At 41.3% G+C, this 14469-nt stretch overlaps 1 protein-coding gene across 4 annotated transcripts in view; it reads right to left on the reverse strand.

Moving 5' to 3' along the window:
* The window catches only part of esyt2b (extended synaptotagmin-like protein 2b), a 59622-nt gene that overhangs the window by 40121 nt on the left and 5032 nt on the right, over window positions 1–14469 (reverse strand). For all 4 annotated transcript variants that reach the window (XM_057824681.1, XM_057824680.1, XM_057824679.1 and 1 more), the window contains exons 2-7: window positions 9343–9384; window positions 8967–9101; window positions 8701–8777; window positions 6888–6960; window positions 6369–6458; window positions 1927–1982 (exon numbers count right to left, since the gene is read on the reverse strand). In XM_057824681.1, coding sequence (XP_057680664.1) covers window positions 1927–1982; window positions 6369–6458; window positions 6888–6960; window positions 8701–8777; window positions 8967–9101; window positions 9343–9384 — 473 coding nt within the window. The remainder of the gene's footprint in view (window positions 1–1926; window positions 1983–6368; window positions 6459–6887; window positions 6961–8700; window positions 8778–8966; window positions 9102–9342; window positions 9385–14469) is intronic.

A 14469-nucleotide genomic window follows, 5' to 3' on the forward strand; every position in this document is an offset into this window, starting at 1 on the left:
TTGATACGACAGTATTTTGCGTTACTTTTATCGAGAAACTACTGTTGTGTTCATCTGATGGTCATGTGATGTCATTGCTTCGTGACGTGTGGAGTATGTTTTTTTTTTTTTTTACTCATGTAAAAAAATGGTGTATGTACTTAATTTTATCATCTACAATGATGATCAATTATTTCATTAAACAAATAGCATTTTTTGCAATTCCAGGGCCCCGGGGGTGAATGAGAGCCGCCCAGGGTTCCTAAAGGCTCTGGATGTTATGAGGCTGTCGTGGCTGATATGCCTCTACAACGTCGTGTGGACATCTGGGACAGTGCCTCTGGATTGGCAGACCGGGGTGGTGGTCCCACTTTTTAAGAAGAGGGTGTGTTCCAACTATGGAGGAATCACACTCCTCAGCCTCCCCAGTAAAGTATATTCAGGGGTGCTAGAAAGGAGGGTCTGTCAGTAGGTCGAATCCCAGATGCAGGAGGAGCACTGTGGTTTTCGCCCCAGCCGTGGAACAGCTCTATACCCTCGGCAGGGTCCTCGAGGGTGCATGGGAATTCGGCCAACTGGTCTATATGTGTTTTGTAGATTTGGAGAAGGCCCCTCGTGCCCCTTGGAGGGTCCTGTGGGAGGTGTTCGGGAGTATGGGGTAGAGACCCTTGCTAAGGGCTGTTCGGTCTATGTACGACCGGTGTCAGAGTTTGGCCCACATTTCCGGCAGTAAGTCGAATTTCTTCCCAATGATGGTTGGACTCCGCCAAGGTTGCCCTTTATCATCGATTCTCTTCATAACCTTTATGCACAAAATTTCTAGGTGCAGTCGAAGCTTTGAGGGGGACCGATTTGGTGGCATCAGCATTGCATCTCTGCATTTTGAAGATGATGTAGCGCTGTTGGCTTCATCAAGCCGTGATCTCAAACTCTCATTGCAGTGGTTCGCAGCAGAGGGTTAAGCGTCTGGGATGAAGATCAGCACCTTGAAATCTGAGACCATGGTCCTCAGTCAGAAAAAGGTCTCTGCATCGGTCCGTCCCATTGAAGACGTACCTGAGCCAAAAGGCAAAGCGCTTGATTTACTAATCCATCTACTTTCCTACACTCACCTATGGTCACGAGCTGTGGGTCGTGACCGAAAGAACAAGATCCCATACACAAGCGACCAAAATGAGTTTCCTCTGCAGGGTGTCCGGGCTCTTCCTTAGAGATAGAGTGATGAGCTCGGTGATCTGGGAGGGACTCTGGGTCGAGCAGCTTCTCCTCCGCGTTGAGAGGAGCCAGCTGAGGAGGCTCGGGCATCTGGTTCGGATGGCTCCTGGACGCCTCCCTGGAGAGGTGTTCCAGGCATGTCCCACCGGGGGAGGCCAATCCAGGACACGCTGGAAATACTATGTCTCTCGGCTGGCCTAGGAACATCTTGGGATCCCACCAGAGGAGTTGGTTGAAGTGGCTCGGGAGAGGAAAGTCTGGGCTTCCCTGCTAAAGCTGTTGTCCCCGCCACCCGACTCCATTTAAGCGGTAGGTAATGAATGGATGGATAAATTAGTAGTTTGGAATTTACAACTATTTATTAGATAAATTAATAAAAGAAAATATGAAAAATAATTTATGCAATCAAGGTATGCAACTTTGTTTTCTGAATAAAACAATTCACTTATTAGTCATGGTAATTATGTTTAACCTAATTAAAACATAACTGATAACACTTCTGCGATTTACTGGACCGAAACCACAGGATTTAGCGCATTAGTAATGTATGCACTCCCTAGCGCGTGGAAGTAATTGTGTTAGACTCCTTAATTGACATCCATTGACTTTCCAATCTGCCTGCACATTACCGAGGAGAGGTTCTGTTCAGCAATTATCTTGCATGGGGGGAAAAAAAGACCAAACTTTCATTTTGCCGCATTTGAGGTCTCAAAAACAAACAAGGCAACTTACGTGAGTCCGGGAATGTCCAGTATGTTAGTGAGGCCCGTCCAGTTGATATCGAGAAGCTGCGATAAAAAGCAAAGAGCGTGTTAAGTGAATTGCACATTTGATCTGGTCTACATTCACAACTTGACTCCGACTCTGGCCAACAAGCCCTTAGGACCTATAATGAAGAGCCTAGCATAAATCAATGCTTGTGTGGATAGTTGGCTGCAATGGCTCATTGACTGTATGTATTTATTTTTTATGGGCACAGACTTATTTCAGCTTGCTCAGTTCAGAGAAAAGCCACCCAAACACAACAGAATTGCAAAACTACTTGGAGTTATGAGCGTGGTCATGAAACAGACTGAGCTCGTATCTCAAGGCACCACTGTAATTGGTATTTGGCTCAGTGGCTACACTGCGACGGTGTACGGTGTAATGAACATCCAGTAAGTGTTTACGATGCTGCTGCGAGCTCCTTTGGTTGCTCTTTATGAGCCACAGCCACAAGTGGGACAGCAGGCACAAATCCTCACGTGGAAGCGGCAGTTTAAATGATTAATAAGAGCTGCAGCAACCTTCCTCAGGGCTTCATTAACACCTTTAATGAGCAAGGACGCAAATGGACAACGTCGTCATGGGTGGCACTGTACACAAAGTAACGCAGCGAAGGATGGAGAAATAGAATGATATCAATATCCACGCTCACTGCACCATTTTCCAGGCTTTGCCTAATGAGCACACCCTACTTTCCCCAACTTCATAATGCTCCCACTGCAGCAGACACTCAGCGCTGCAACATGCTATGTGGGTGGCGGGAACAGTATTCCTATTCAATGCACTAAAAGTAAGTTGACACAAGATGAAAAAAACGCATTGTTGGCAGATAGAATCTATGAAATCGTGCTCTGAATACAGAAATGTAATTATATTAGGGACGTGCAGATACCAAAACCAATACAGGTATCAGATTTTGTTATCCGTAAAAAAGCTCCTATACAACAGCTATTAGTTTAAAAGCCTGTCATACTGGAAATACAGTTAAGTTAAACTTTCCATTTCAGGTTCTACCCATAATTACTGGGACCCTCCTAAGATGGCATAACAATAAAGCCAAAAACAACCAAAATGGAGTTCATCCTTTTAAAGGATGTCCCTAATCCAATCACGTGATCGGAAATCATGCCCGATCACGACATTTTCATAGGATCAGAATCAGGTGAAATAAGTATATATTAGAGAGACAGACCGATTATCAGCGCTGACATTTGGAAATCTGACGTATATTGGTATCTGCCCCCCCTTTTTTTTCTCTCAAATCGGACCAGCCAATATGAAAAAATCCATTTAAAACTGGGTTATTCCTGCTCAGATCCAGCCATGCCTCTCTCTCCTGCCTGCTGTCTCCTGCACTAGTATTCACCCCGACCTCTGATTGGTTAAATGGTAATGGTAGATGGAGTTACACTTGTAGTGCGCCTTTCCACCTTTTTAAGGCCCTCAAAGCATCTTGCTCAAGGACGAGGTCATCAGGGCTTTCTTTTCTGTAAAAATTTTCAGAGAGCTATTTATTGAAACCTTATATTCAACTTCATAAGAGATTTTTCTGAGTCTAGGAAACTCAGGCACTTCTGGAACTATTATTTTCTATTTGTGTGATTCAATAAACATGATTTAGGCATTTAAATGAAGGTCAGTGTTTGCATTTAACCAAGAATCAAGACTTTTATTTCCATATCTATAAAGAATTCAGGGACTTAAGCATTTATTCACAAGAATTTTCACCGGAAAAGCTCTGTTTACATATGGCGGCCGCCACATTGACTGACAGACTAGCATCGTACTTCTACATATTCATGTAAAATAAATGCTAACTGCAGGGTTTTTTGTTTTGCTTTTAACCAAGAATCGAGAGTGTTTTACATCCATATCTATGGAAAATTCAGGAATTTAAGCATTTATTCACAATAATTTTCAACGGAAAAGGTCTGTTTACATATGGCGGCCGCCACATTGACTGACAGACTAGCATCGTACTTCAACATATTTACGTAAAATAAATGCTAACTGCAGGTTTTTTTTTTTTTTTTTTGTGCTTTTAATCAAGAATCGAGACTGTTTTACGTCCATATCTTTAACAAATTCAGGGATTTAAGCATTTATTCACAAGAATGCAACAATGGTTCGACGCAAATCAATTATCTTTGAATCTCGAAAAAACTAAATACATGCTATTTGGCAGGAAAGGTCTCAACGAGCACTTAAACATACAAATAAACAATGTTGTGATACAGAGAGTACGGCAACACAAAGTCTTAGGTGTAGTTTTTGATGACTTACTAACATGGAAGGCCCATGTGGAGCGGCTGCGCAATAAGCTTGCTAGGAGCATCTCCATTCTCTTTAGAGCACAAAATATGCTAGATGAGAGGGCTCTCCAAACTCTTTACAGCACACTTATCTTGCCGCACCTCAGTTACTGTTCGGAAATTTGGGGACACACACACAAAACCCACCTTTATCCACTTTTTATCCTTCAAAAAAAAGGCAATTTGGATCATTCACAACGCACCGTTCAGAGCACACACAAATGAGCTCTACATCAAATCTAAGCTACTAAAATTTCCTGACTTGATTAACTTCAAAACTGTTCAAATGATGTACAAGGCCCACGCAAACTGTCAGCCGCCTAACCTACAAGTTCGATTCCAACTGAGGGGATCAAATTACGACCTAAGAGGAATCAGATTGTTTTCCTATCGGACAATTCGGACAACCCTAAAATCCCTCTCGATTACAAACATAGGGGCTCACCTATGGAATACATGTGATGCAGCGCTGACGAGTATAGAATCATTTAGTTACTTCAAAAAGATGTACAAGGAAACCATCCTAGATCGCTACTCAAACCAAAATGACACATAACTCCACTGCATACACACATCCGCAACAAAATGTTCCCACAACAAAAAGACAGCAAAAGGATGATTAAATGTCAGGGACAGAGACTAAGACATAACATTGCACGCCCTGTAGATATGCCCTGCAGCAAACTTAGATCACTAATCAAGTGCAAATGGAGCTGCTTGACTGGACGCTAAGCTTTGGACAGAATCTTTTCTACAATGCGACCTCATGGCAATCAATGACTTTTGGGAAGGTATACAAGTGAAAAAATGGACAAAAGCAAAAAGAAAAAAAAAACAAAAACGGAAAATGAAGGCTCATGTAATGTGACTATCCAACTCTGCTATTCTAGACTGTGCGTCCCGGGCTATAGGGGGACGGGTATTGATAAGCATACAGTATGCTTTTTCCCGTCTTCCTTTGTCTGTCATCGGTCTTTTCGGGCAAATCATTCCATATTTTGTGACTGTCAATGATTCTCTTTCTTTGGCCAAACTATCCCACATTTTGTAACTGTCAATGATACCGATGATGATGACAATAAATATTTCATTCATTCATTCATTCAGAATTTTCAACGGAAAAAGCTCTTTGTCTGTGATTCCACCTGGTCAGCTTTGACGGCCACGCCAACAATGCAGGCCCCCTATTAATTGGCCCCGCGCCCCATCGATATCATTATGAAGTCTATGTATGAACATTCGTTCATTGGAGGCCTTCATGCACAAGAGTGATCAGCAGACTCTAAAACCAGGTGATCTCATGTAAAAAGATGTGATCAGGACATCTATAATCCTTAGATACTCAGTGAGATAAAAAAAGAACAAAACTTGCCCCTGCACTACCTTTGGTGCATTCGACTATGGCGTTCTTACTCTTATGTACAGTATAACTGTCTGTAATGTCTTTAAATATATTAACTAAAGACAGACATAATGACTTTGCACTGATCCCTGAGACCTCTTATGGTCTGGAAATATCTTTTGGCACACACACTTTTTATGGCACGTTGCAACGAAGAAGCGTCCGGGGCGTTACTGCCGTATAGAAGAGTGATTGAAAGGCATAACGGTGAGCAGGCTTTGGTAATATAGGATAGCAAGTCATGGGGAAGAGGACAAGGCCGCAAAAGTAGGGCTGCCAATTAAAAGCTTTCCTGTACAACTCCACCGGGTGCTCGCCATTTGCTGTAAATCGGTCAAACGTGTGGATTTTTATAAGAGGCGAGATAGTTAACGACGTGTCGGTAGAGTGAACAGAGATTAAACTAAGACGCGCTGCTGTGAGAATAAAAAAGGATCTGCAGCATAGAAAAAGCAACAAGCTCTGGGATAATGAAGCAAGCTTGGCAGAAATATCCTGCTTTATGGCATCCAATCATATCACATCCAGTCAGGGACATAACCATTTGACATTGGGGCGTAAAGACTAGTTGCCTGCCAAATAAAACAAGCATGGTCATATTCACACTTATGGGCATATGAGCACGCATGTTTTTGAAATATTGGAGGAAGTTTGGAGTTTCTGGGACTCAAACCCAGAATAATGCAGCAACTTACAGGCTTCTTGAGGAAGAATAGGGAAAGCGCTCCGACGAGAGGCACGTCGCCCAGCAACGGCTCCATCAGCACACGCAACACGCCGTGAATCTGAGGGATTACAACAGGAACACTTTAACACAAACGCTCACACTCATACAAGCACACAAAATGGCAAACCCCTCGCGACCCCCCTGGCAGGTTGGAAACTCAATACTCCACCTTCATAACATATTAGGACAATTACGGTGGATTAAAAAAAAACGGTGGTGCGTTCGGGTGGGGGGGCGCCAGCTGCTGTCATCTACACCAGGCAAAATCAGACTCTTGATGTTTTGAATCTATATTTGGATTTTCAAAACGTTAGTAACCTAATAGTGCTAATAATGTTAACGGGCTGCAGATTCTGTGTCGGTTACATCCCAAGTGGGAAAACGCAATAAAAATTGATTTCCTGACATGTTAAAAGACAAATGAGAACCGCAAAACATTTTTATGGAGCAAAGATGACTTTGTACTTTTTCTGAAACGTGGACTGACCTGAATGCTTTTGATTCCGGCTTTGCAGTAGTAACGTTTGATGTCCACGTCAATCTCTGTGTTGCCTACAAAGCTAGCATAGCATCGTCAGGCCTCATTAGCATAGCTGGCTAACTAGGCTGTTTTTGTAATACAGTAGTATGGAAAAGTATCTGAACCTTTTGGAATTTCTCACATTTCTGCATAAAATCATCATCAAACTTGATCAAATCTTTGTCAAAATCACACAGATGTAAAAAAAAAAAAAAAAAAAAAAAAAAAAAAACCAAAAAAAAAAAAACTGTCTGCTTCAACTGAAACCACCAAAACATTTATAGGTTTTCATATTTTAATGAGGATAGCATGCAAACAATGACAGACGGGGGAAAAATAGGTAAGTGAACCCTCTGCCCAAGGAGACCTAAAGAGCAATTGAAACCAGTTTTTACCAAACAATTAAAGTAAGGTGTGTGCCCAATCACTGATGAGTGGTTTAAAGCTGCCCTGCCCACTATAAAACACACACCTGGTAAGAATTGTCTTGATGAGAAGCATTGTCTGATGTGCATAATGGCTCGGTCATAAGAGCTGTCTGAAAACCTGCGATCAAGGATTGTTGATTTGTATAAAGCTGGGAAAGGATACAAAATCATCTCTAAAAGTCTGGATGTTCATCAATCGGCAGTCAGAGAAGATGTTTACAAATGGAGAGAGTTTGGCACTGTTGCTTCTCTCTCAAGGAGTGGCCGTCCACCATAGATGACGACAGGAGTTCAGCGCAGAATACTCAGAGAGGTAAAAAAGAACCCTAGGGTGTCTGCTAAAGACTTACAGAAATCACTGGCACAGACCAATATCTCTGTGCACACATCAACTATATGTGAAACTATGGCCAAGAATTGTGTTCATATGAGGACTCCACTGAGGAAGCCACTGCTGTCTAAACAAAAAAAACATTGTTGCTCGTTTAATGTTCGCAAAAAGGCACTTTGACACACCACAGAAGTTTTGGCAAAATATTTTGTGGACTGATGAAACCAAAATTGAATTGTTTGGGACTAACACACAACGTCATGTGTGGAGGAAAAATGGAACAGCTCACCAACATCCGTGAAGCATGGTGGAGGGAGCATCATGATTTGAGGCTGTTTTGCTATCTCAGGGCCTGGACAACGTGCAATCATTAATGGAAGAATGAATTCAAAAGTTTATCAGGATGTTTTGCAGGAAAACCTGAGGCCGTCTGTCAGACAGTTGAAGCTAAAAAGAGGATTGATGCTGCAACAAGACAATGATCCAAAACTCATAAGTAAATCCATTTCAGAATGGGTTTCAGAAGAACAGAATACACGTTCTGGAGAGGCCAATTCAAAGTCCAGACTTGAACCCCATTGAGATGCTATGGCATGACCTAAAGACAGCGATTCATGCAAGACATCCCAGGAATCTTAACAACAGCAGTTTTGTAGAGGAGAATGGGCCAAGATTAGTCCTGATCCAAGTGCCAGACTGGTCTGGAGCCACAGAATGCGTCTGTTTGAAGTTATTGTTGCCAAAGGGGGTGGGGGGGGGGGGGCACAAAATATTAGATGTGATGGTTCACTTACTTTTTCCCCCTTCTGTCATTGCTTGCATGCTATTTTCGTTAAAATATTAAAACCAATAAATGTTTGGGTAGTTTTAGTTAAAGCAGACTGTTTTTTCATCTGTGTGATTTTGACAAAGATCAGATCACATTTGATGGTGATTTTATGCAGAAATTCCAAAAGGTTCAGGTTTTTCATACCACTGTTCAAACAATAACTGAATTCATAACAATTATTAATTGTCATACCTGATTTGTAGGTCCATGACGATCTGTCGTCGATCCACGTTCTCAGAGTAAACTTTGACACCGTTGACCCTCAGAGGCTACACACAACACACATTTTACTCAACATAATCTACTTATGAACAATTTAGAGTATTCAATGAATGGAACAATTCAAATTCCACACTAGAATGACACATTGAGAGATCTGAGCCAAGAAGATTTTGACTGTGTCGCAAACAATACTAACCTCAACTCGAATGATAAAATGCACATAGCCATCAACTCACTTTGTCTCCAATGTCGATCTTACTGAAGCGAAAGGTGCTGAGGTGGGCATTGGACTCCTTAACGGCTGGCTCCACCGTGTCACGGAACAGCTTCTCCACGTATTTGCAGATGTAAGGCCACATCTGCTTCACTGTCTGACATTGCAGAGAGTAATAAAAACTGTGACATGTATTATTCTAACAGGACATCAACACAGTAACTGCTGCAGAACTCCAGTATATCAAGTGAGGTGCTTAAGTTAAGATCCCGCTGCAATCACACAGCAATAAATGAATGTTGAAGCATGAATATTAATGAAAGGCTTTGGAATGTACTGTACAGGCGTGGCTTCACTCGAGCGAATAATGCGTAAAGACGGCCGCTGGCTTCTTTTACCTTGTTTAGCCACTCTACTCGCTCCACGTCCGGAAAGTGGACCTGCAGGGAAAACAGAGCAGACAAATCCCACAGTTGGGCCGTAAGCCTTATGAATGCCAAAGTGTCTTTAAAGGTCAGCCTCAAGGACAAAAACACACATAGTCTGCTTCCACATTTTAAAAGAATGGATTAATAGTGAATAAAAACTTGAGCAAGTATCATAGAACAAGTATTGGCGAGTAAAAATATTACTGCGGACAGTAAAATATACACATTAAAAGACAATGTAGAATCTTGACATACAGGTATTTAGATGTTTTTCAGCGACAGTTTTTTGATTTCCGCAGCATTTTCATTTCATTGCCAAGTTTTTTTTTTCTATTTCAACTTTCAGTTTCAGCTTCACTTAGCCACTCACCTCAAGGCCAGAAGTTGAAAGAGAAAAATGAAATACAGGAAATAAAAATACAGCACTAAAAACTAAAATATGAAAGAAGAACTCTGAAGACGGACCTTGAAAAACAAATAGTCTTTTAAATGCCTGTTTGCTTGTTTTATTCATTGCAGTCTATTCAGTGCTGTTTTAATTATCTGTGCAACCAATGCTGAAACTTGATACAGTAATCTGGCTTTTAGTTGAGCGACTAACAAGGCCTGAATGATTGGAAAAAAATATAATTGCGATTTCTTTTGGGGGGGGGGGGTGCAATATATTTTGCGATATTATACTGACTTGAGTAGCTCTGTTTGGGATAGGTCTGAACAATATTGGAAAAAATTAACATTGCGATATCCAGTCATGGACGAAATTATTGGTACCCCTGAAATTTTCCAGAAAATCTAATACTTTTCACAGAAATTAATGCAATTACAAATGTTTTCAGTATGAATGTGTTTACTTTTTGTATGTGCAATGGAAAAACACAAAAAATATGAAAAGAAAAAGCCAAAATGTACACAATTTTACACAGAACGCAAAAAAAAAAAAAATGGGCTGGAAAAAATTGTTGGCACCCTCAACTCAATATTTGCGCATTCTTTAGAAGAAATAACAGAAAGCAATCACTTCCTATAACCATCAACAAGTTTCGTGCTCCTCACAGATGGAATTTTGGACTACTCTTCTTTTGCGAACTGTTCCAGGTCTCTCAGATCGAAGGATTCCTTCTTGCAACAGTAATTTTGAGATCTCTCCATAGTGCTCAATATGATTTAAATCAGGAGTCATCGATGGCCACCTCAGAATTCTCCAGCGCTTTGTCTCCAACAATTTCTTGGTGCTATTTGAGGTATTTTTTTGGGTCATTGTCCTGTTGGATCACCCATGGCATGACCTATGACGCAGACCCAGTTTTCCGACACTTCCTACGTTGTGGCCGAAAACATTTTGATAATCTCCATATTTCATGACTCCTTGCACACTGTCAAGGCACCCAGTGCCAGAGGCAGCAAAACTACCCCAAAAGATTATCAGACCTCTGCCATGTTTGACTATTGGCACTGTGTTCTTTTCTTTGTAGGCCTCATTCTTTCTTTCTGGCACTGGGTGCCTTGACAATGTTCAAGGAGTCATGAAATATGGAGACTAGGTCCAGTCATGGGTGTTCCAACAGGATATTAAACCCAAACATACCTCAAATAGCACCAAGAAATGGTTGAAGAACAGTGCCCACTTCATTGAGTGAGTTCACTCAAATTCACTCTCGCTTTGACACTCACTCTGCCGAGAACAGCCTCTCACTTACACAATGAGTTGCCACAGCACACTACTGCAAGTGTGTAATGAGCTAAACTATGATTAAAACACATTTCTGCCTTTGATCATAGAGCTACCAAGCCTCCTCTGCAAGATCAAAGCTACAAACCTGTCAATCATCATTAACTTTCAGTACCGAGCTGCACTGGTGAGGAGGGAGGTGTGAGAGGCTGTGGCGCTGTGCTAGCATGAAGCAGAAAAACGAGTTTGCGTGTTCAAAAAAAACAACATATATATACGTATATATCGCACGTCCTTGTGATGCGAGCATTGCGCATCCACAAATCGCGGTGGCGATGTTCAAACGATGTATCATAATTATCATTCAGGCCTACTACAGGTAGTCCCTTGGCTACGACATACCCGACTTGCGTCATTTCGACTTTACGCCACCTCTCAGCATTGACGGTAAGTACAGTATATTATTTGTCATTTATCCATCCATCCATCCACCATTTAATTTTGTTATTTATTAGGTCTCATTAATCTAAATGGTTGATTTCTAATTGCAATGCATATCTGGTATTTCATAATACTCTACGCCTGGCCTGCTTTCCTTTGTTGCACTCCACCTTGTTTGACATCACGCCAGCGCTAATTTCTGTTAGTTTCGAGCATTGCTTTCACGATGGGAAGCGGGGGTGAACGCCAAGTTAACATTTCAAGAAGGAAGCGAAACCGTAAACGGCACGGGGTTGGCGATGCTTTACCACTGTTAGCTTGCTATTTGCCCGCTAGCTTATTGAGCAGCGTTTTCACTCTGGACCGGTTCTACTATAGCTGCCGTTTTCCTTGTTGCATTGCCTAAGATTTGGAACAGTTATTTCCCCTCGGTATTATTGTGAAGCTATTGAGGTATGTTTTGTAAGCAAATATGTCTCTATTGATTTGATTTCTAGCATTATTGTACGCTGTTTGTCATTATTGTATTTTATTTTATAATTGTGTGTTCATAGTTTGACATTGACAAATTAATAAATGTCAGTTGTAAGAACAACATGGTGTGATCTACGTACATGACAGGAAGGAAGTGATATCAATCTATCTATTTTATTTTTTACTTTATTTTATTAATATGACATGTAATACATGTTTGTGGATAGTTATTTTGAGATTTAAGGGGTATTTAGGGCTACTCAAATTGTGAATTCCAATTTATGCGTAAATTCGGGTTACGTCGACAGCAGGAACGGAACTTGTTCGTAACACGGGGACTACCGTCACATCTCGGAAGTCTTGTTAATGTTTTGTGTTGGTTCAGGTCGGATTCTTTTATTTTGGTAGTGGCGTTACTCCTTGATTTAAATTTACTTCCTGCACTTGCCAAACAGGCTGATCGTGTCCACCTGTGACCCTCTGTATAAATAGTCTGCGTCGAACCTTACCCTGCGTCGGTTTGTCTGCTATCCTACGCCACATCCTTGTGTAAGCCCGTTTTGACCACAATTGATGTTTTTGAACCAATGTCTTTGGTTTTTGGTGGAATTACTCAGTTGATTGGTGTCCAGCTGTTGCTGTGATTTTTCGTTATCTTTTTTTTTTTTTTTGGAACCGTAAGAACTGGAAAATAAACTTTTGTTTGAACTGAACTGTAGAGCATTTGGGTCCTTTGGTGCATCTGTGTCAACTACCTGCCCTAACATTTTGGCAAAATTCTGGATCTGAAAGGCATGTTTGGGAAATCTTACATATTCAGATCTGATAAGACGTGCTTTTTCCTCATGCAGTTTCACAGACATCCGTTGCTACAATATGTTACCAATCGGAATGTAATCATGCAATCAATCAGTACTCAGAACTACGGCAAAGTTCAACCCAAGAGAAATCTGATTATAGATCCCGACCAACCAGTTGTGCCAAAGTGGCCATCTCTAAAACCTAAATGTAATGGAACTCTTACTGAAGTCACAGCAAACAACCTCTATTCATCCTAATCCTTGCAGGTTTATTAAGTTGAGCTGTAGAAAAGGCTGATGAAAACAAGAAGCTATTGGACGGTACTGTATATCAAAACCATGAGACAGAACGTTTTGCACAAACAAATACATAAATAAACCCAGCACCGGCGGACGTAATTAAACCCAATTGGATTGGACCCCAAATCCCTTTTCTTTTTCACTTGTAAGGACAAAGAAGCAGTATCGATTCCAATCAAACCAATAACACAACAATGCAAAGTTCATTGATGTTAATGAGCACAAATCCAATCCATCAGACTGTAATCCTCAACTTTGCAGACATTTTACACCTTTTTTCCCCTCACTTGACGCTGATCTGAATTGACTCCAACAGTCAATGAGTTATTGATTGAACACGGTCCAAAGGAGACGCCCCGCTATCCGGACAATGCAACTGCCCCGCGTTTTGCGCACTGTACGCCCCCCTCCTCAAATGCAGCAGCGTGAGTTATGGCACGCAGTCAGCCGGAGACAGAACAAGGTGCCGTCCCCACCGGAGTCCCCGCCAAAGTGCTTATGCGGCATTCATGTCATGACAGAGATGAAGCAACAACAGGAACATGAAGTCCTACTTAGAGCGACATATTGAGTCTTCTTTTTCTGAGCTCGACAGCAACAACAAAGGCAGAAGTGAGAAGTCAGGACAGGGCTAGAAAGAACATGAGTGGGGAAGCTGTGGGTATAATATGTCTTATTTAGAGGCTGAATTCTGAGGGACACTGATACTCCAAACAGTAATAGTTGGAGAAAGGGAAGTGTGTTTTATTGATTTCAGAGGGTATGTGCAGGTAAAGCCACTGCAAAATTTCACCTCATGGGGACAGAATGATGCTTCGGCAGACAGGGTAATTCCTGTCAAGACGTCCTCAATAAGTGACACCAAAACTTTTGGTAGGTTAGTCTGACCAACAATTTTATGGGAAATTATTTGACCACGTCAATGCATCCCACATATCAAATTGCTCCATTTTGGTCACCAAAACGTTGGCTCTTATTTTCTGCAATATTTTACACCCGATTCACACCGTTAAAACTCCAAAATGTTCCAAAAATTCGCATGACGCAAGTTATTTTTCTCACCCCAAAATTTCACGGCCACCCCAAATTGATGTTTTTGACAAAACAAGCACCATTCATTTCCAATGGCACATTCAATCTATCACATTGACATTCCTCATTAATTCTCATGGTAATTGTTACTGACTTTCAACTCAGACCGAAAAAAAAAAATTTTCATTGGTGGAAACATACTGGAGGTGAAACAATTAATCGACAACTAATCGATTAGCAAATTAATCGACAACAGTTTTGATAAAAAATTCATCGTTTAGGACCTTCTTCACCTTAAACCTGTGTAAAGTCTTGAAATTATAACATACATACACTGCTGGCCACAGGTAAGTAAAAGGTGCTGATAATTACACAAACTAT

Source organism: Corythoichthys intestinalis, chromosome 20 (genome assembly GCF_030265065.1).
Source record: "Corythoichthys intestinalis isolate RoL2023-P3 chromosome 20, ASM3026506v1, whole genome shotgun sequence".
Classification (NCBI taxonomy): domain Eukaryota; kingdom Metazoa; phylum Chordata; class Actinopteri; order Syngnathiformes; family Syngnathidae; genus Corythoichthys; species Corythoichthys intestinalis.